The 22,801-nt window shown below is 43.4% G+C and overlaps 1 protein-coding gene across 1 annotated transcript in view; it reads left to right on the forward strand.

The window, feature by feature from the left end:
- The first annotated feature begins 367 nt into the window (after positions 1 to 367).
- The window catches only part of LOC115462111 (E3 ISG15--protein ligase HERC5-like), a 178,594-nt gene continuing 156,160 nt past the window's right edge, over positions 368 to 22,801 (forward strand). Inside the window, exons 1-2 of the mRNA XM_030192148.1 lie at positions 368 to 614; positions 15,601 to 15,730. Coding sequence (XP_030048008.1) covers positions 368 to 614; positions 15,601 to 15,730 — 377 coding nt within the window. The remainder of the gene's footprint in view (positions 615 to 15,600; positions 15,731 to 22,801) is intronic.

The following is a 22,801-nucleotide window of genomic DNA, read 5'->3' on the forward strand; positions in this document are numbered from 1 at the left end:
CTTTCCCTCTCCGTCGTCTTCCATTAGCCAATCCCTGCGCCCTTCGGAGATTCGAAGCCAATCAGGGACGATTATGATCATCCCCCCCCCCCCTCCAGTCGTAGCTGCAGCCCCTGTCCGCGCCGCGGGCGGGGTGATGACACTGCTTGCATCTCAGAGAGAACTCTGGAACAGTTATTTTGGCAAAACGTTTCTTCTCTTGTTTGATAGCAGGTTTATTTATTCCGTTCTCTCTTGATGCTAACAGCCCAGTGTTTGAAAGCGACTCTTCCATTTCCTCGCGTATTGTTGCATCTGAGTTTTCTTCAGTTGGGGTGGGTGGTGTTGAGGGGTTAGAGAGTGTAAGCGAGTGAGGACGAGAATAAAGATGGGCAAAAATTGCCAGAGACGCCGGCGGCAGAAAGAGCCGTCGGAGTCCACTAAATCTTCTGTGCCGGCACCGTGGTGGCAATTTCCAGACCACATCTGCCGCGTCTCTCACGAGCTCTATCTGGGGCAGATCCGGCAGGTGCTTTGCCCCCGGGGGAACCTGGCGCTACTGCTGAGCAATGGCAAAGTTGTCATTTTGGAGACGAGGAGAAGACACGGAGCCCGGAGTTGCACTAGCCAACCCAGTAAGTATGTTTCATTCATAGGAAGTCAGATCCGTGGATCCAGTGGTTGCTGAGCACCCCCGATATTGAGCAAGCAAGCTCTCTTTCATTATGTCCAGGGAGCGCTTATTTGTATTGTGTTTGGCACCCCCAATCATTTTGAAATGTTGGCACCTATGGTTTTATTCATTTATAGCTAGTTACTCGCCTTGTTCACAGGCATGTATTGTATAATGTTAACGCCTGAAATCCGGAGCCTGCCCTAGTAATTTGATGTAATTTAAAGAAAAAGATTCCTGTGATCGCTGTTAAATGTAGTCAGATCAGCCTGGAGAAGTTGGTATAGCGGTGGCTCGCCCTTCTCTGACAAGCGCGTCTCCTGCTTATATGTTGCACTTGCTGGCGCCGCTGCGCCTCTTCACTTTTCTTGCAGGTGGTGTTGTTAGACTCCACCCCCTACATCCCAGACGAGAAGTTTCGTTTCCCGTGCTGGCCGAGGTTTCCCTTTCCCTTTCTCTATCCAGCCCTTCTGCACTATTTCAGGTATCTACATAATTAAAAAAAAAATTATTGGGCAATTGTTTAAACAGGTGGTATGACCTTTGAAAATACATTAGTATAATTTTTTTCTTAGATAATTTATAACAGTGTTCAAAGTGTTTTCCTTAAACCTTGACACGTTCACAAATCTCTGAGACCATTGAACTGTTGCTTCAATGAATTCTGGGATTTCATTAATTAAGTGCTTCTGCAAACTCCATGCCCTGGAACTCCACTGTTGAAAAATAAAGAATACTCAATACAAACTGGAGATACAAATCTTCAATAAATATATTTGAACAGACAATGTATAACACAATCATATAAGTCATCCAACATGTTTCCATCTCTGGTCTCCTTGGTTGTGTTTGGAAGTGTCCTTTTGATCTCGCTACTCCTTTGTCTCTATGGCCTCCTCCGTAACGGATCCAGTTTCTCCACTTTTGTGGTTGTCTTCTTCTTTATTTTTTGATCACATAAACTGTCCAAAATTAAACATTTGTATTTGTCAAAAGTGCTCAGAAATAACAGTACCCCAAAGTGTATATTGAAAACACAATCACCCTTATCGCAATCATCACACCTTCCAGAGTTGTACATAGAAGCCTCATAAATCTTGCAATACAGCACAGTTCAATAATATTAGAGCACAAAAGTACTTAGTTTGGCAAATATGCTCCCAACATGTAGCAGGCTGTATGAACTTGGCAAGAACAAAGGATGCCCAAGTGTAAATCAGATGGTATCCAAATGTAATAAAATTTGCCCCAACCAGGATCCAGGTTTCACCAAAACGTTGGTTTCTTCAGGGGGGGGTCTAATAATCCAAACAAAAAAAAACTAAATTTATAAACACAAAATCAAAAACATAATAAATAAAGCAATAGCATAACTACGTAAGTAATGCCACACTGGGAAAAGCCCAAGGGTCCATCGAGCCCAGCATCCTGTCCCCAGCAGATCTACTGGGCTAAAGAAAACAACTATATCATATTACATCTGGGGTTCCTCTGATTTGGCAAAATTTAGCTTTGGATGGTTCTTACCTGATTATTTTGGTTACTATGGATGTGACTTCCCTCTATACGAATATTCCTCAACAGGAGGTGATTGAGGTTGTTCATTCACATTTGGAAGAATTATCTCTATCTTCAGGCAAGATTCAATTTTTGGTTAAATTAGCTCAGCAGATTCTGGGAAAGAAGTTTTTCCAACTTTAAAGAGGATTTTTTTCTTTAAAGTAAGGGATGGCAATGGGGGCCACGGTTGCCCCCTCTATTGCCTGTCTTTATATGGATCTTTTTGAGTGCAAATTTGTATACCTTTTTATATATTATCAATACGTTTGTGTTTGGAAATGCTATATTTAATGTACTCGCCTATTTGTTATTTAACTGTTGTAAGCCACATTGAGCCTGCCAGCGGTGGGAAATTGTGGGGTATAAATGCTGTAAAATAAATAAATAATAAATATTGATGATATTTTTTGTATTTGGAAGGGTAGTCAGTCTTGATTGCAAGAATGTTTTGATTGGCTTAATGAGTGTGTCCCTAAAATTAAGTTGTCTATGGATCAGAGTGGTTCCAAAATTAATTTTTTGGATATTGATATCTTTTTTTTGTTTGTTTGTTTCATTTGTACCCCGCACTTTCCCACTCATGGCAGGCTCAATGCGGCTTACATGGGGCAATGGAGGGTTAAGTGACTTGCCCAGAGTCACAAGGAGCTGCCTGTGCCTGAAGTGGGAATCGAACTCAGTTCCTCAGTTCCCCAGGACCAAAGTCCACCACCCTAACCACTAGGCCACTCCTCCACTCTGGGTCTTTGTTTACCTCCCTATATCGCAAGCCCACAGACTGTAATAACTACTGTATTTACGATATAACAGTTCACATCCTAAGCAATTGAGGGATAATATCCCTGTTGGACAGTTTTTACGGTTAAAACATTTATGTACCACTACTTCAGAATTTAAGTTACAAGCTCAGCCATTGTGTCAGCAGTTTTTGGAGCGAGAGTACCCCTCAGGCATTGTCAGAAAGACACATAAGCGGGCTTTGTATGCACAATGGGATTGGCTACTGCAACCTAAGCAACTTGCTGAAGAGCGTGGATTGGTTTGTATCATGCACCAAGTTGGATATTTCCTTGCGACATAATTCGACTTGTACAACTTTTTAAGTTGTATATTTAATAGTTTGTCCTTGTCAGCTATATTATATAGGGCATACTAAGCTCCCTGTAAAAGTACACATAAAAGAGCATCTTAGTAGTTTGCACAGACAAGTTTTGGAAGCACCTTTAGTTACTCATTGGAGATCAGCACATCGTAATCTTTCTGACTTGTGATTTACTATTCTGGAGGTGGTGTCTTTGCCTCGTGGGTGAAATGCTTCAGCTAAAAAAGATTAATTTTAGGTGGGCAGAATTAGGGAGGTGGAATGGGCCAATCTGTTTTGACCTTGTCTGACTTGTGCTGATTGGTCCATCAGATTTCAGATGTCATCTGAATTGTCTTATACCAGATTGAGGCTGGGCGTGTTTTTGTCAGTTGATCTGGTTGGAGTTGGGTGCAGTTCTTTAGCCTGGTAGCTCTGTTATTGCTTTATTGAATTGATTATTATGTTTTTGATTTTATGATTATACATTTTGTTTTGTTTTTTAGTTTGATTTATTAAACACTGTGAAGAAGCCAAAGTTTTTTTAGTGAAACCTGGATCCTGGCTGGGGCAAATTTGATTACATTTGGATACCATCTGATTTACACTTGGATACCCTTTGCTCTTGCCTAGATCATAGAGCCTGCTACATGTTGGGAGTACTTTTGTGCTCTAACATTATTGAACTGTGCTGTATTGCAAGATTTATGAGCTTCTATGTACAACTCTGGAAGGTGCGATGATTGAGATCAGCGTGTATATATGTGTTTTCAAGATACACTTTGAGGCACTGTGTTATTTCTGTGCACTTTTGACAAATAAAAATGTTTAATTTTGGACAGTTTATGTGATCGAAAAATAAAGAATAAGACAACCACAAAAGTTGAGAAACTGGATCTGCTACGGAGGGGGACATAGAGACAAAGGAATAGCGAGATCAACAAGACACTTCCAAACACAACCAAGGAGACGAGAGATGGAAAAAATATTCTTTAATAGTGAATAAGACTTGACACGGCTCTGTGTTTCGGCAAAAAATGCCTGCCTTCTTTTGGACTCAATGCCGTTGTGAATTTTTGCTTGTGCTTTCACAATGTGACTTGTATATTTACAAATCATCAGTCTTTTTAAAGGCTTGATTTGGTATACTTGCTCTTCAGTTGTACCTACAAATGACCACCATATACAGACTCCTGAGGCAGACATTTTTCGCTGAAACACTGAGCCGTGTTGAGTCTTATTCACTATTAAAGAATATTTTTTCCATCTCTCGTCTCCTTGGTTGTGTTCTGTTGATCTCGCTACTCCTTTGTCTCTACAAAAAATAAAGAACAAAGAAATGTCTTGAATTTCATGCAGAAGTTTCTGCTGCATTAGGTTGTTTTGTGGAAAAATGTTAGGGGTCCCGTTTTTTCAAGACAGAGTGTAGACATAACTCCTATAAATAAGAGCAGGCGTGTCATACATTGAGCCGACTGGGACGTTCTCTGCGGGCCACAGCCTAGTATCTAACATCTGGTTAATTGAAATATGGCTCCTAAGTAATTGTAATGGGGAGACTAGAGAGGACGAGTGTTTTAGTGTGGCCCATTGGCTGCTCTGTAATTGAAATGGGGAGAACAGGGAGGACAAAGTTTTTAGTGCAGCCCATCGATAAATGCACGACTTCTGTAGTTGTTCATCATTAATCATGAGTTTGACATACCTGAACATGAGGGACATAGCTGGCCTAACTTTACATGGATAAGATACCCATTTAAAGTTCTGCCTGAAAATTCAGCCACCCGCCAACTATCTAGCCCACTTGACACGAATACCTTACACACCTGGATTTAAAATACAAGAGAAACCTATTAGATGTCTTGGCTTTCTCTAATTTAGAGATGTTTCAAGAAATGGTGAAATAAAAAAAAACTGCACTTCTGTGATATGGTTTGCTTTGGATCTAGATGGAGAATTGGTTGTACATTCTTTTTGTTTTTTAAAGTAGAATGTATTATTTCTGAATCATGTAAATAGGACCCATCCAGAGTTATGCAAAACCACTCAAAGTATTACAAAGAAATGCATGAACCTGTGCCATCAGATGTGTGAGACGGGGATTACATTCCATCATAAATTCCATTGTAAATGTTTTCTGGGGTGCCAAAGAAATAAGATTGTTGAGTCAGTCCATCTGATTGTATGTTTCAGTAGTAAGCCTCTAACGGTCGTTTCAAATTCTCTGTATAAGAACAACTTTGATTTGATTGTAGGGCTGTTTTCAAAGCACTAACATACACAAAGTACCATAGGTTACTGTGGTACTTTGTATGTCTAAGCGCTTTGAAAATGAGCCTCTATATTTGCTACTGCTTTTAATGGTTATGTTGATGGATTTCTTTGGTTTGTTCTTGAACTCTTCTCTATTTCACCTGTTGATTTCTCTGCTTGTGGACTGTTTTTGCGTTTCTTCAGGAATTTTTTCTTATGCATTAGTTTTGTTGTCATGTATCATGAAAAATCTATATTAATGTAAAAGCCCTAGGTGGACTAGAACAGATCTTTTTTGTCCTCCTCTTTTTGACATGGCCAGAATTAAGTTGTTTTCTGTTGATTCTTTCCTAGAAGGCTGATCTCTTTTATTCTGTTATAGAAACAAATATGACATCAGATAACCATTAGGCCCAATTTTATTCCTGGTTCGATGCCATGCACCCCAGCTGATCAGTGGTACAGCCCCAGTTTCTTACAACAGCATGGGGATAGATTCTGCAACAAGCAGTTAGAAATTTCTGTGGCATGTTTTGCTAGATGTGCGTGTTAAGTTATGCATATTTTTTAAAAATCTTTATTTTTATAAAGTCATTTTTTACGTATCCGAATGTATAATGTTGCTCTGATTGGAAGATCAGTGCAGCCCTTGTGAAGAACAGAGATCAGGGTGTCTGCTTTCTCACAACTAGGAATTCTTTGGATTTTCCCATGCTTCCTTCATTTCTATTGTACAGTAATTGATCATTCCTCGGGACAGCTTCATAGCCAGGCACTCTTCCAGTGTTTGTTTTTTTGTTTGATTTTTGATATACTGCTTTTCTGTAGTACAACCAAAGTGGTTTACATATTACATACAGGTGCTGTATTTCCTCTGACCCTAGTGGGCTCACACTCTGAATTTTGTATCTGGGCCAATAGAGGGTTAACCCCCCTGTTTACTAAGCCACACACTAATGCCGACACAGCCCATTCACTTTGAATGGGCTGTGTCATCATTGCCACGCAGCTTAGTATACAGGGGGGGTAAGTGACTTGCACAGGGTCACAAGGAGTCACAGTGGAAATCGAACAAAGTTCCCCTTGTTCTCAGCCCACTGTGCTAACCATTAGGCTACTCTTCCACTCTAGTGTTTTCTCTGTCTGGCCCAGACAGGCTTTAATACTACAGCAGCCTTCTATGGCAGGGATTTGGGGGAAAAAATTAATGGGTTTGATATTCAGAAAATGCAGAGCTTCTAAATTTCTGTTCCTAAAATAAGGCACAAATTAGGAGGCTATTTTTAGGCTATTTTTAAGTGACTCTGGGCAAGTCACTTAATCCTCCATTGCCCCATGTAAGCCGCATTGAGCCTGCCATGAGTGGGAAAGCATGGGGTACAAATGTAACAAAAAAAATAAGCATAACTTTTCAGCTGAACATTTCTGGAAGTAGATTTAATAAAGTGGCCTGAGACCATTGCCATGTTTTAGTAAATAGGGTCCACTGCATAAAATTTACCTGCAGTAAATAATGCAAATTAATGTGTGATAGTATGTGGTAGCACCTTTTAGCAAAGCTGGTCAATCTGTGGATAATGAGCACATGGGAACAACTATATTTCAAACTGGTTAATGCAAAGATAAAGAAGAGAAGAGAAGAGTATTACAAAACCCTCTCTAGATTAGAGTAGGTTTTCTTAAATCGGAACATTTGTATTTATTTGTTTAGACTTACTAACTGCTTGTGTAAACCTAAGCCATAACACAGTGGATGACGGCAGATGTGGACCTGTGCGGTCCATCCAGTCTGGCCAGCGGGATGGACTCGTTGTATGTGCTACTTTATATGTATACGTGCAGTGAGTTTGTCTTGTTGGGCGGACTGGATGGGCCGTGCAGGCCTTTGTCTACTGTCACCTACTGTGTTACTGTGAGACCTATCTTTCTACTTTGTCTTTAGGTGAAGTGTGAATAATATGATATTAGAGTCTGATCAAACCTTTTCTGGAGATGAGAAGGTGGTAGAACTAGAGGACATGAAATGAGGTTGAAGGGGGGGCAAGCTCAAGAAAAATGTCAGGAAGTATTTTTTTCACGGAGAGAGTGGTGGATACTTGGAATGCCCTTCCGCGGGAGGTGTTGGAGATGAAAACGGTAACGGAATTCAAAAATGCATGGGATAAACATAAAGAAACCCTGTTCAGAAGGAATGGATCCTCAGAAGCTTAGCAGAGATTGGGTGGCAGCGCTGGTGGTTGGGAGGTGGGGCTAGTGAGAGGGAATCAGAGTTCACCCTTCCATCTCGACGACTGGCTCATCAGAGCGGATTCAGCAGCCGAAAGTCATCTTGCCACAGCCAGAGTGGTTACAGTCCTGCAGGCGCTAGGCTGGGTGGTCAATATACCCAAAAGTCACCTGACCCCCTCTCAGTCTCTCGTGTATTTGGGGGGTCTGGTTCGACACAGCCTCGCGGTTTGTCTTTCTCCCCGCCCAAAGGCGGTGCAAGCTTCAGAATCAGGTCTGTCTGCTCCTGCGGATGCCTCGCCCGCGAGCGTGGGACTTTGTCCAGCTACTGGGGTCAATGACGGCCACCTTGGAGGTAGTTCCTTGGGCGAGAGCGCATATGAGGCCTCTGCAGATTGCCATGCTTCAACAATTCCGATTTCCCAGGAATATCAACGCAGACTAACGTGGCTCCCTGCGTCCCGGCTCAGTATGGAGTGGTGGCTCTCTGACAGGATGCTGCGCCAAGGAATGCCGCTTGCGCTTCCTTCTTGGTGCCTGGTGATAACAGATGCCAGCCTGTTGGACTGGGGAGCGCATTGCCAGGGAAGCTATGCTCAGGGTCAGTGGACAACCGTGGAAGCGGGGTGGTCCATCAATTGCTTGGAACTGAGAGCGATATTCCAGGCTCTTATGGCCTTCCAAAAGACTCTGAAGGGACTTGCTGTCCGGGTCTTTTCAGACGACACGACAGCGGTGGCCTACGTAAATCGTCTGGGCAGCACTCCGTGCAGGGCCCTGGCTGCGGAGGCTGCTCAGATTTGCCACTGGGCCGAGCTCCACCTGCAGCTTCTGTCTGCAGCTCACATGCAGGTCAGAGCAACGTGCAAGCCGATTTTCTCAGCAGGCATCAAATCGACCCGGCGGAATGGGAACTGGCAGAAGAAGTTTTTCTTCAGAGTTGTGCCAAATGGGGGACACCCAGAATGTATCTAATGGCGTCAAGTGCAAACGCCAAAGTCTCTCGCTTTTTCAGCAGAAGGAGAGATCCTCACTCGGCGGGGTTGAATGCTGTGGCTCAACCCTGGCTCTCGGGCCTCCTGTATGTGTTCCTGCCTTGGCCCTTGATAGGGCGAGTCCTCCTTCGGATTCGACTCCACCGGGGATTGGTGATTCTTTTCGCTCCGGACTGGCTAAGGCGTCCGTGGTATGCGGATCTTCGTCGGATGATGGTGGAGGCTCCATTGTATTTGCCCCTGGTGCCGAACCTGTTGGTTCAGGGTCCGGTGTCTATGGAGGATCCCTGCCGATTTGGTCTTACGGCCTGGCTCTTGAGAGGGCGCAATTGAGAGACAAGGGCTATTCTAACAAGGTCATTTCCACTCTCTTGCAGGCCTGCAAGCGGTCCACCTCCGCAGCTTATGCTCGTTTGAGGTGTGGTGTGTTTCAAAGGCGATCACTTCCACGCGGGCTACTGTCTCGCTGGTGCTGGACTTTTTGCAGGATGGCTTACAAAAAGGCCTGGCGTACAATTCCCTGCAGGTTCAAGTGGCAGCATTGGCATGCTATCGAGGGAAAGTCTCTGGCTTGTCCCTTGCTGCTCATCCGGACATTGCCCGATTTCTCAGAGGAGTGCTGCAGCTCCACCCTCCAGTGCGGTCGCCTTTCCCGGCCTGGAACCTGGGGCTGGTGTTGAAGGCTCTCCAGCGTTCGCCTTTCGAGCCGCTTAAGTGAGCTTTGGGGAAGGTTGTGACTCTCAAGACAGTCTTTTTGGTGGCCATGACATTGGCTAGACGTGTGTCTTAGCTTCAGGCGCTGTCATGTCGGGACCCTTTTCTACAATTCTCAAAGTCCAGAGTAACAGTACGTACAATGCCCTCCTCCTGCCTAAAGTGGTTTCAGCATTGTTTTTTTGTTACATTTGTACGCTCCGGTGCGTCTTGTCCGAATTCCTCCCTCTGAGTTCGGGATCGCCATCAGGGTTACCTCCCCCCCCCCCCCCCCCGGCCCTGTCACCACTTCTCCCCTTACTCATGCGATCTTCCCTGGTGGTCTAGTGACGTCGGGGCAGGAAAGAGCCCCCTCTTTCCTGCCCAGCGCACTGCTCTCCATCCTCCTGTATGCATTGCTGCCTGAAGTCTCTGCGGCCGTTTTGAATCTCGCGGCGACCGTCAGGCTGCATACAGGAGGATGGAGAGCAGCACGCTGGGCAGGAAAGAGGGGGCTCTTTCCTGCCCCGACGTCACTAGACCACTAGGGAAGATCGCGTGAGTAGGGAGAAGTGGTGACAGGGCTGGGGGGGGGGAGGAGGTAACCCTGACAGTGATCCCGAACTTGGAGGGCGGGCGGCCTGCCAGCCAGCCAGCCAAATCTACCTTCGGACTATAAGACGCACCCCCCATTTTCCTCCCAAATTTTGGGGGAAAAAGTGCGTCTTATAGTCCGAAAAATACGGTAAGCTGTGTCCTGGAGGACCAGTATTATTGTGAGGAGGACCTGAACAACAAATGAGAGAGACTCGGACTGATTTGACCAAGGACAGCCTTGTCTTAACAGTTTCTGAAAACTCAAGAACTTAAAGGTCAGTCTAACTTTCCAAAGAAGCTGATTCTAGAACTGTTGTACTTGGTGTGCTAGATACCTGGTTCCACATCTTCATATATTTAATAAGACCAAAAATACTATAACGCCTCTGTATCGCTCCACGTTGTGACCTCACCTTAACTATTGCATTAGTTTCTGGTCGCCGTATCTAAAAAAAAATATATATAGCAGAATTAGAAAAGGTTCAAAGAAGAGCAACCAAAATGATAAAGGGGATGGAACTCCTCTCATGTGAGGAAAAGCTAAAGAGATTAGGGCTCTTTAGCTTGGAAAAGAGATGGATGAGGGGAAATATGATTGAGGTCTACAAAATCCTGAGTGGTGTAGAATGAGTAGAAATGAATCGTTTTGTGTTTTTTTTTTATTTCTAAAAATACAAAGATTAGGGGACACTCAAGGAAGTTATATGGAAATACTTTTAAAACAAATAGGGGGAAATATTTTTTCACTCAACGAATAGTTAAGCTGTGGAACTCTTTGCTGGAGGATGTGGTAATATCAGTTATTTTATCTGAATTTAAAAAAAGGTTTGGACAAGTTCCCAGAGGAAAAGTCCATAGTCTACTATTAAGACAGACATGTGGAAGTTACTGCTTGCCCTGGGATTGGTAGCATGGAATATTGCCACTATTTGGGTTTCTGCCAGGTACTTTTGTGACCTGGCATGGTCACTGTTAGGAACAGGATACTGGGCTAGATGGACCATTGGTCTGACCGAGTATGACTATTCTTATGTTCTAACTTTCAGGAAGGTTTCCTCCTAAGATCTCAAATATTTGGGGCCTAGCTTATATTAAAATTTAAAAATCAAGCTGTCAAATTTAAATTGGGCTCTTACAATAATGGGCAAACTGCAGATTCTCCAAAAATTTTTTTTTGGGGGGGGGATATATGATCTCTTTACCCACAACAAACTGTGTTGCTCTATTTTGAACCAAGTGCAAATGTCTTGTATCCTTCTTGGACAACCCAACATACAAGAGGTTGCAGTAGTCCAATATTGCACATATCAGGTTGTAGAGAATTGTCCAACTTCCTTCTATCAAAAATGCTTTAGCTTTCAAACTATTCTATATGACTGAAGGCTCAGAGATGAATCTAAATAAACTCCTAGATTTCTCTCTTCCTTTTTAAGTAGAAGAGGGGACAATTTAGCTTTAATTGAGATGTGTAGAAATTATATGTTTGTTTAATTTGTACCAGCTTTACAGAATTCTCTCCTGTTTGAGGTCAAACTGGAATCCAATACTTGTTTATTTAGTAGGAAATTAAAGGCCCACTGTTTTTTGCCTGCCTTTTGAGAGTTAGTATGGTATTATGATGCGAGGAGTTATAACCATATTCAGGCAGCAGATGGTAGAGCACTAAGCATATCAAAAAAGGGTAGTTAAGAGCTAGAAGAAGACATCTTCATAGAGAAGTATGAAGGAGACAGGCCCTGATGCTTTAAAGTAAATGCGGGCGCTAGAGCCATTTAGCGCCGTACTAGCACCTGCATTTACCTGCGCAGAATGTTCAGAGGCCTGGAATGCGGTAACAAACCAAGCATGCAGACATACAACACAAGTGGCATGCTAATGTAGTCAAGCTCATGTTAATGAGGTCATTTTGTATTCCTCCCCAATGCTCAGAAAAGAACACCTGAAACAAAACTGCCTTGCTGCTGCAAAAATTAACGCCAGATTGAAGCAGGCGTTAGGCTGTTGGAAGAGAGGATTTCTTATGATTCTCATTCTTCTCTCATGAATCTTTCTGCAAAATCTGTCGGTTTTGATTGCTTTTGGAAGCAGAAGGAAGCCCATGCAAGCCCTTAAGTGCTGGTCGTGAGAAACAGCAGGTGCAAGCGAAAGCACACATTGGCGTCTGTATCCTGCATCTAAATTTAAAGCATCCATGCTAAAAAAAAATTTGAAAACACACATTGGCATCTTGTTTCCTGCGTATAAGTATAAGTGTCCAAGCTAAAATAAAATTTAAAATACGCTTATATTTAGGCTGCAGAAAACAGACACCAATACATTCAGGTTTTACCAGATGCATGCGCACAGGAGCCGAGCTTACTGTGGAACTTTTCTGCACATGTGCCAATCACAATCCTCCCGCTGAACTCCCTAATGCTCAATGCTATGAGCACGCCTATATTTGCAACTCATTAGCGTTGAGCATCAGGGCATTGTTTTTCTGTGCTGTTCCGGTGCTATTCAGAACAGTGCCAGAGTTTTGAGCACTGAGGCCAGAGGGAGCTATTTTTCTCTCTCCCCTCCGAGGAGAAGTGACAAGGAGCTGAAAATTAACAAGAAATTCTTTCCATCCTTGTCGTGTTTGAGGCATCTGGAGGTGTGCATCAAGGACCTGGGAAATAGTTCTTGGAACTGGCCAGTAGCACCAGCAACCAGGACTATTCACCAAGGTTATTGGTAATAACCCAGTAGAGACTCCCAGTGAAGGGGAAAACTTGAGGAATACCCCCCCCCCCCCCCCAGTAGTCAGGAAATGCTATCAGGTTGTGATAATGTACCATAAGAGTGACATTTGAGCTTGGATTTATTACTTGTAGTCTGTTTAAGGAATTTTAATGGCTGGGTTATATATTTTCAAAGCTTTTCTATAACTGTCAGTAGCGCTAGCTCAGAAATTGTCATGTGTGCTGATTTTATTGGGGGGACATGGAGTATTTGGCATTTCTGTTTTTCTCATATCTAGTTATATATATGCATCAGGTATAGGAATCTTTTTACAAAAGTTTTTTTCCCAAAATATGAATAAAAGTATACTCAAATACTAAATTGTAAATATAATTATACTGTGAAAAGTGCTCAGTTCACATGTCAGTCATAATAAACGTGACTGGCTTAGTAGAGAATCATCATCGCACTCTTGGCGTTCTCAATTGTACGGGATCAAACTCATTGACCCTGTAAAGCATCCAGCAGCAAAAAACCTTGATTAGATAACTATGTAGGTGCTATAAATAGCAGGAGAATATACTTCAAAGGTTTACATCAAAAGATATTAATACTAAATTAAGATGCTTATGTTAAATATGCATATCTCATACTGTATAAGCTGGAACAGAATGCTAAACAAATATTGAAACAATACTTTGATGTGAATAGTCAAATTATATATCCGCTGATAAGGTAACATTCACTTCTGAGAGCTGAAAAATCACTATGTGTGAGTACTTGTCTGCAAACTTTATCAATGATGTAATGAGCGCCAATGTCGCGGGGATGGATCCACACCCAGTCCAGAAGGTGCTCCCCCCAAGAAAACGATATCCATAAAGCGTGAAAAACAACAAAAAATATGTTGTGTCAAGGTAAATACAAAACTACACGTCCCATCCTGTTAGTCCTCGACTCAAACTGATACACAATTATTTCACTACTGATTCCAGCTTAGTTTCAATGAGTCTTCATCAGGAGGAATAACTAGAAATCACATAACAAAAACTGAAACTTATATCCAATCTAAAGTATAAACTTATAGTATAACATGGAATACATGTAGCAATAAAGACAAGTATAAAACATTAATCTGGCCACTTACCCTGTGGGAACTCCAAACTATGCTCACCATTATCAAATTTATATATGAACAGGAGGTTTAAATAGCCCTGTTAATTTGGCCTGCCTTAACGTATCACGCTTTTTACGTGATAACGTCATTACAACTTTACCCCTCTGTTCATAGTAAGAATTAAAGTTCCATTCATTTATAGCCATTCAACTTCACGGTTTAGACCATTGGGGTATACAGTGTTCCACATGTATATAAATCGTTGTTCCTTAGTGATCAAGACCTCCGATATATTTCCCTCATTAGGCAATTCTACCTGTAGTAAAACAATGAATTTGAGATTTTGTTCAGTGTGATTGTGCTCTATCCAATGGGAAGTTAATGGAGCTTCCTCTCTTCGATGTCTCGAATTACTGAAATGTTCACAGATTCGTAGTTTGACCAATGTAGTACAGGTTACACGGGCACATAATGCAGTAAACTACATTGGCGCTTGTGCAATCAGAGTGTTGTCTTAAAGAAAGCGTTCTATTAGACTCTGGTATCTTGATGTGATCTGTTTGTGTAGCATGTTTACAAAATTTGCAACGACCACATCTAAGGTGTCCTGGTTGTTGTATGTTCTCTTGTTTATGGCTTGCCAATAATTCTCCAATATTACGACTGCAAAGTATAGGCAAACTTTGGGTAATCATCAAACTCTGGATGAATTTGTAAAACATGCCAGAACTTCTGAAGGATCCTACATACTTGATGAATTTGTGTCGAATATGGTAATACACATACCAGAGAGTGGTCCTGAGTGTGAGAATGATCTAATAATAACCAGTCTCTGTTGGTAAAAGATGCCCGTTTATTCGCTTGTGTGACAACTCTTGGAGGATAACCGCAATCAGTGAATCTGTGATTCAAATTATGAGCATGTATTTTATATTGTTCTTTAGTGGAACACAACCGTTTAATTCTGAGAAATTTACCCATGGAGATATTTTGTCGTAAGCTTTTCGGGTGAAAGCTTGAATAATGAAGTAAGCTTTTCGGGTGAAAGCTTGCATAATGAAGTAATGTATTTCTATCACTTTTTTTCCTATACAGTGTAGTTGAAAATACCCCAAATGTATCAATAGAAACATATATATCATGTAGATATTCTCATATCTAGAAAATAAAGCTTCAATAAACTAACTGGGCAAGATTTTTCAGAATGGATAGCGCACATAAATTTTGCCATCAAGACAGAAGGCTTCCAAGTGACCTTGTTGTACACTGCTTTGTGTGAAATTTCTTCAAAAATATGGTAAATAAGTTCCACCATAAAATAAGTCCCCAGATTCACTTTTTCAGCACATTTTTTTCTCACATATCTCCAAGTGCTCTTTGGCAAGCAAGCAGGGACCACAGAAAAAAAAATCCAAAAAAGCAGCCATAATAATTCTAATTTCCCCTAAGATTTAAATTCAGATCTTTTAGGAATCCTGCTGTGTGTTTTCTAAGTTGGGAAGTTGCCCAAATGGAATTGACTACTGAGTATCAATGTGTTTGAGAATTCAGTTTATGGAGTGCAAACAGTAGATGGATCCTTGGTGTCACAGCTTATTAAATGCGCCAAGTATCATTAAACTATGACCCTGAGCTTGAATCATCATTTTTGGGAGTACTGGGAATTTTGTATGCAGTCACAGCTATTGCTGAGTAAATCAGTGCTTCTATTTCTTTCCTGCAGGGGAAGTTCTTTTGGGAAATGTACGGGTGTGTTCCTTGGCCTGTGGAGCATCTCGTATACTGTTCCTTTCTTCAGAAGGAAAGCTTTATGAACAAAACTATGTAGCAGGGCTTCATAGCTTACAGCCATGGTAAGCCTATTTCATTCAATATGAATGTGTCTGTTATGATGTTACGTTAACATTAATTGTTCTGCCCTCTCACTGGGTGTGATTGGCTTGCAGAGCTCTTGAACCAAAATCATCTTTAATGCAGTAATCAAACAAGAAAAAATAACAAGTTCAGATGTGCTGGACAAGAGGTTTTGCCTTGAAAACTGGGAGTCTGTTGATTTTGGTTTTGATTTAATAATTTGCTATACCATCTTACACATAAGTTTTAAAGCAGTTAACAATAACAAATAATTAAAAAAAATAATACCCAGTGGTATTGGATATTCTTAACTCATATGGGGAAATAGCGGGCCTAAAGATTAACATACAAAAATCAGAACTTATGCCTTTACAATTTCCCCCAGGCCTACAAGCTGAAATTCAACACCTTTTCCCGTTCAGATGGACATCTAAAGCTATACGATATCTGGGGGTGAATTTGACATCAAATACCTCCGACCTCTTTAAAGAAAATTTTGTACCCAAAGCTCAAGAGATGTTTCAGGACTTGGAGCGCTGGGGGGGATTAGGTATGTCCTGGATGGGGAGGATAGCAGCAGTAAAGATGACCCTACTCCCCAGATTACTATATCTGTTTATGGCTATCCCCATCCACATCCCAAAATCATTCTTTAGGGCATTAGATCGTAAGGTTTTTGCCTTTATATGGAGGAGAAGGCCCCCACGGGTTAACCGAAATGTGCTGTATCAATCTAGAAAGGATGGTGGAATGGGGGTGCCCAATTTCTGGTTATATTATAGAGCTACATTGTTGCAAATGTTGTCTATGGGGCAGAAGGGGATACTCAAACCCTGGTCACACGCAGCACAATGGGGCCTGAGAGGCGTTCCCCTGTGGGCTGCCCCATGGCTCCCAATACCATTGTTGAGAGGCCTTATAGAAGGACTGCAGGGACCGATGGGAGTGGCCCTAGGGGAATGGATTAAATGCAGATTAACATGGTTCCCTGGCCGCAAGTACCATCTGAATACCCCCATAATTTTTGCGCTGGACTTCCCTGCAGGGAGGGAGGAAGGAGTATATGGGCATTGGGCCTCAACCTCTCTGAGATTATTGGGACAGATATGGGACGAGGGACAGTGCCACACATTTGAAAGCCTGAAAGAGGAATATGGTCTGACTGACAGAGACAGATTTCATTATATACAAATCCGAGACTTTATACATCGGAAAGCTAAAAATGAGCTGCTACTAGCTGTCACGGAACTGGAGCGGGCAATGGGATCCGGGTCAGGGAAGGGAGGAGTATCTAGAATTTATAAAGCATTAATACACCATTCTCTCCCTTTGACCTCATATAATGCAAAATGGGAGGCCCTACTGTCGACCACTTATACACCTGAGAAATGGACTAAAATATACAAAAATTTATTATCTTTTTCGATATCGACGCCCCTGGTGGAAAATGGATATAAGATGCTATATCAATGGTATCTTACGCCACACAGATTGGCACGCATATTTAAAACAGGGGCGTCGACATGTTGGAGGGGCTGCGGGGCAGAGGGCACATTCTGGCATATATGGTGGGAATGTCCGATCATTAAGACCTTCTGGGTGACCCTGATGTCGTATATCCAAAGTAAACTGGGAATTTCTGTTCAGCTGTCCCCAGGTTTATGCATGCTTAATATACATGAGACAGGGATACCATATCCACAGAATTGTTTATTGACATATATAGTTACAGCAGCCCGTACGTTAATTGCAAGAAAATGGAAACAAGTAGTAGCTCCCACAGTGGAACAGGTATTTGTGAAAGTAGATTTTTGTTGTGTGATGGATAAACTAACAGCTATGAGAAGAGGAAGGGTGATCCGTTTTTATAAAACATGGAGCAAGTATATGGAATGGAGGGGCCTGCAAGTATAATAAGGCATAGAGGCCATGGTAACAAAGGATCAGGATATAAAGTTTGAGTTACCTTTGGTGGGAGGGGAGGAGGGTGGGTAGGGAGGGGGGGGTATATGTTCATATTTGACGCTATATGTAATCGCAGGCATGGAAAATGTCAATTGTATGCAATATGCAATGTTAAAATAATAAACATATTTGGGAAAAAAATAAAATAAAATAATACAATAGACAGATAAGACAACTGAAATTCAATCCCACTCATCAATATTCATAATAGAACCTCAGAAGAGGATGCAATTAAAAGTCACCAAAGGTGTTTTGAAAATCCAAGTTTTCAAGACTGTTCTCCACCAGCTGTCTCTTCATGCAAGAGAGAAGCTGGGAGTAATTCAGCAGGGTAAGAGTAATGCTGTTTATACTTTTACGCTGATAAAGTAAAATCTTGTAGATTCTCAGTGAGCTTGAAGGGCGGTCGTACAGCAAAATATAGTATAGGCCGTTTCAGTTCACAAGGAGGTATGCTGCAGAGTAACTCTTACAGACCCAATGGGGAGAGAAAGGGGGGGCAACTTGCCCAGCCTGCACAGAGAACAAGACAAGCCAATAGAAAGAATCCCATAAGACACAGGAAACAGGACATGTGCTCTGAAACAGCCTATCGCAGGGAACTACAGGATTACAGGGATTTATAGTTCAAGGGCATAACCCAATTCCCTATCTCCATGTAAATAGGGGGGGACAGAACATTAATTTCGGTAGGTTGCCCAGAAGCTTTCTGTCTACTGTATCCTGTCCCCCTCTAATACAACTTTCTATTTCTACTAGGGCTGTACTCAGCAGAAGGAAGGCATCAGGGTCAGATGCAGGCAGCGAGTAGGAATTCCTTTGTGGTCCAGCCTTTTCTCTAGCAGAGCCCCAACCTGGATCCCCCCCCAATCTACTTTAACACACGTCTCTCTTCAAAGGGTTGTTGGCATCAGCAGCGATTCCAACAACCCTTTGAAGAGAGATGCGTGTTAAAGTAGATTGGGGGGGGGGGGGGGATCCAGGTTGGGGATCTGCTAGAGAAAAGGCTGGACCACAAAGGGAGGAAGGGAAGAAAGAGGGAGAATTGTTGGACATGGAGGGGGGGAGTGAGGAGGGAGATAGGCTATTTGGGAGAAGGGAGAGAGAAGGAGAATTAGCTATAGGAGGTTGGGTGGGAGGGAGGGAGATATGTTGGACATAGCAGTGGAGGGAGGGAGAGATGCTGCACGGGAGGGGGGGTGGAGAGAGAAAAATATTGGGCATTGCAGTGAAGAGGAGGGAGGGAGAGATGTTGGACCTGGGGCACAAGTGGGAGGGGGAGGAGAGAGAGAGATGATGGACAATGGGAGAGAGGGAAGAGAGACACAGAGATGTTGTACATGGGATGGAAGAGAGGGAGGGAGAAATGGACATGGGGGCGGAGAAGAGAGAGGGAGATGTTGGATCCAGGGGCAGAATGGATTGAGGGAGAGATGCCAAATAATGGGGGGGGGGAGGAGAAAGAGGGAGAAATGCTGGACCATGAGAGTCACGCCCCTCACCTGTTTTCTGTGGTCTCCAGCAGCATTCCATTGCAGAAGAATCTGGTTTACTTCCTGGAAACCTTGCACTTCATTTGTAGCTCTGCAAGAGGGCGCTGGCTGATGTCATCACTTCCTGTCTACTGGTATGTAAGGTAGTTCCTGACTCTCTACCAGTACCTTTTTTCAGTGGGTCACCTAGCCTGGTCTACTGTGAATTCCAGCCTTGGTCCAGCCTGTGTCTTCAGTCCAGTTTCATTTACTCCCTGTAATATAATGAGCCTGACACAGGCCGTGTTTCGCTCAACAGGGCAGCGTCAGGCTACACATTGATCCTTAGTTGTCAATATCTGTAGACATATGTACTAATAGAAATGAATGTACAGGAACCTGAGATCATTAATCTTCTCAAATATAAGATAAAAAACAGCATAAACTGAATGATCTTAAAGGGTGATAACGTGAAGACCATCATACACCCTCACGATCATTCAGCTTGTGCTGTTTTTTTTACCTTATATTTGAGAAGATTAATGATCTCAGGTTCCTGTACATTCATTTCCATTAGTACATATGTCTACAGATATTGACAACTAAGGATCAATGTGTAGCCCTTGATGCAGCCCTACTGGGCGAAACACGGCCTGTGTCGGGCTCATTATATTATTTGGTTTATCCCCTACCGATCTGCTTCGTTGATTTCCATCTTAGAGTTTGCAGATCGTCTGCCTTGCTGTTTTCTTGGACCCTCCATTTACTCCCTGGCCTCAACTCTTTCGGGCCAGCCCATAAGAGCTCTCTTGAGAGCCACCTTCCACCCTGACTTGTTGGGGCAGCCTCAAGGGTTATTTTAGGAGCCACTCTCTGGTCTGGTCTTTGTTAGGGTATGATTTGCCTTCTGCCAGCCGGTGCCCACCTAGCCTTCAGATTGGGTAGGCAGTGTAAGTATGACTGCCGCCCAAGGACTCAACCTACCCTGAGCTGTGACAGATTGTAAAGGCCATGAGCTTGGGCAAGTCACCCGCTTTGCAGCTGCTCTAGCAATTGGCTGTTCAACTCCAGCAACTTTCTGGATCTGTACCCGCTTGGGACACTTCCAAGACCTCGCTCAGGAGGTCCAACTACAATGGACTCAACTTTGATAGCTTACGGAAACTCTGCAGGGGTCTGCACTCAGCTTGCTGCGATGCAAATCGCAGGACCTTCAGTTCCGAACCCGCCTCTGGGGCCCACTACAACAGTACTGCCTCTGGCTACCTGGTGCCTCAGCCTCGGTACCGCCATGCTTTGATGGGAACCCCAAGGCATGCCGAGGATGTATTAACCAGTGCTTGATGAGCTTTCTGTCTGATAGGGTCAAGATTACCTTGATCATCTCTCTTTCCTTTCTGGGCAAGCACTGGCTTGGGTATCTCCCCTGTGGGAGCAGAATGACCTACTTATGTCCTCGCTTGCTTCCAGCAGGTATATAACGAGCCGAGGCGTCTGTCCTTGGTAGCTTTATATCTCCTGCACCTATGACAAGGGACTCTACTGTGGGTCAGTATGCCATTCAATTCCAGATCCTGGTTTCAGAGCTGCAATGGACTCGGGGAGCCCAGGTGGCTGTCTTTCTTGGCAGGGTCTGGCAGGACGGAATCTCTCCACCATTTTGGATGATCTGGTTTCCCTATGCATCAAGGTGGACATCTTTGGTACGTAGTGTGTACCGGGCTGAACTGGGGGTGCCTGATGTCTCCGATCACACCCCAGTGTGGGTTGATTTGTGGTGGGGTGAGGGGTCGGGTGTTGCCCGCTGGCGTATGAACCCTGCTTTGTACCAGGATCGCAAGTTTTGTAGGTATTTGAGGCAGGGTTGGTTGGATTATGTGACTGAGAATGATGTTCAATGTGTGGGGCCTCGAATATACTGGGAGGCAGCCAAGGCGGTGCTCTGAGGTAAGATCATAGCCTACACTGCTTCCATGTGCAAACGTAGGGAACTTAAGCTCCGCGAACTGGCAACTCTATTACAGGACACAAGAAAATTTTTTATTTTATCTCCCTCTGAGAAAACATGGCAGGATTATTTTGAGATGAAAAAGCAGATGCAGGCATTGCTAGATGCCCGGGCTCTTTATAGTGTTAAATTGTATAAACTCTGGTTGCATCAATGGGGTAACAAAACTGGAAAGTTGCTTGCTTCCTTGGTGAAACAGAGGTCAGCAAAGAGCTACATTGGTAGAATTAGAAACTCATCTGGGGCATCTCACAATCATACGGAAGCCATTCAGCGTGAATTTGTACACTTTTATTCTTCTCTTTATAGTAAGGGGACCTTTTCTGCTGCACGATGCGAGTTTTTTGCTCAAATAAGTCTGCCATCTTTGACGGCGGATCAGTTGGCGTCATTAAATGCGCCATTACAGGGGCAGGAGGTGCAAATAGTTGTCAAACAGTTGAAACGGGCTAAGGCTCCGGGGCCGGATGGTCTGGGTACCGAGTTCTATAAGATTTTACAAGATCTGCTGATCCCTTCATTTGTGTCTATGTGTGACGACCTTTGAGAATCACAGAACATGTGTTCCTCTTTAAACCATGTTTTCATCACCGTTCTAACCAAACCGGGGAAGGATGGAGAATTAGTGGGTTCCTATCGACCAATCTCGTTGCTTAATCAAGTTGTTAAAATCCTGGCAGCGGTACTGGCGTCCAGACTGAATAGATTTCTCCCCCGGTTAGTCCACCCAGACCAGGTAGGCTTTTTCCTGGGAAGACTTGCTTTGGCTAATATCTTAAGTCAGTCGTGCCCTACTCGAGGGGATCGGGCAGAGGGGGGATGCAATCTTGGCTAGCCTGGATGCAGAGAAGGCCTTCGACGAAGTGGTCTGGGAATACCTATTCTGGGTGCTGCAGCACTTTGGCATTCAGGGCGCATTCTTAGATTTGATACGGGCACTTTATAGCAACCCCACAGCTCAGATTATTATTAATGATACTCTTACTGAAAAACTATCACTGCAAGGGGGAGCAAGGCAGGGGTGCCCACTAGCCCCCCTTTTATTTGTTCTCACTCTGGAGTCCCTGGCCGCCAGGATTCGACAGGACTCTGTTTTGACAAGGGTCTGAATCGGAGGGAAGTAGTTTCGTATAAACTTGTTTGCTGATGACATGCTTTTGATGCTCGATAACGCATCAGTCAGCCTACCACGGGTAATGAACATTATCCGAGATTTCGGGGCGTTCTCTGGCCTCAGCATAAATTTTGGGAAATCGGAGGCATTGCCACTATCTTGCCCGTGCATCTGTACCGCGATTCCGAATTTCCCTCTGATATGGGCAGATGTGGGTATAAAGTACCTACCTAGGAGTCTACCTCAGTGCCAACCATACATGGGTGTATACGAAAAATGTAATTGACAAATTAGATGCCATAAGGGGGCTCTGTTCCCGATGGAGGGACCTCCCTGTGAATTTTTTTAGGTCGAGTCGTTCTGGTTAAGATGGTTGTTTTGCCCAAACTGCTTTACCCTTTGCAGATGCTTCCGCTCTGGGTACATAAGCAGGAAGATTGTGAGTTTCGTAGCATTGTCAGCTCTTTCATATGGCATGCCAAGAGATCTAGAATTTTGTTTCTTAAGTTAA

This window comes from Microcaecilia unicolor, chromosome 2, assembly GCF_901765095.1.
Source record: "Microcaecilia unicolor chromosome 2, aMicUni1.1, whole genome shotgun sequence".
Taxonomy (NCBI): Eukaryota; Metazoa; Chordata; class Amphibia; order Gymnophiona; family Siphonopidae; genus Microcaecilia; species Microcaecilia unicolor.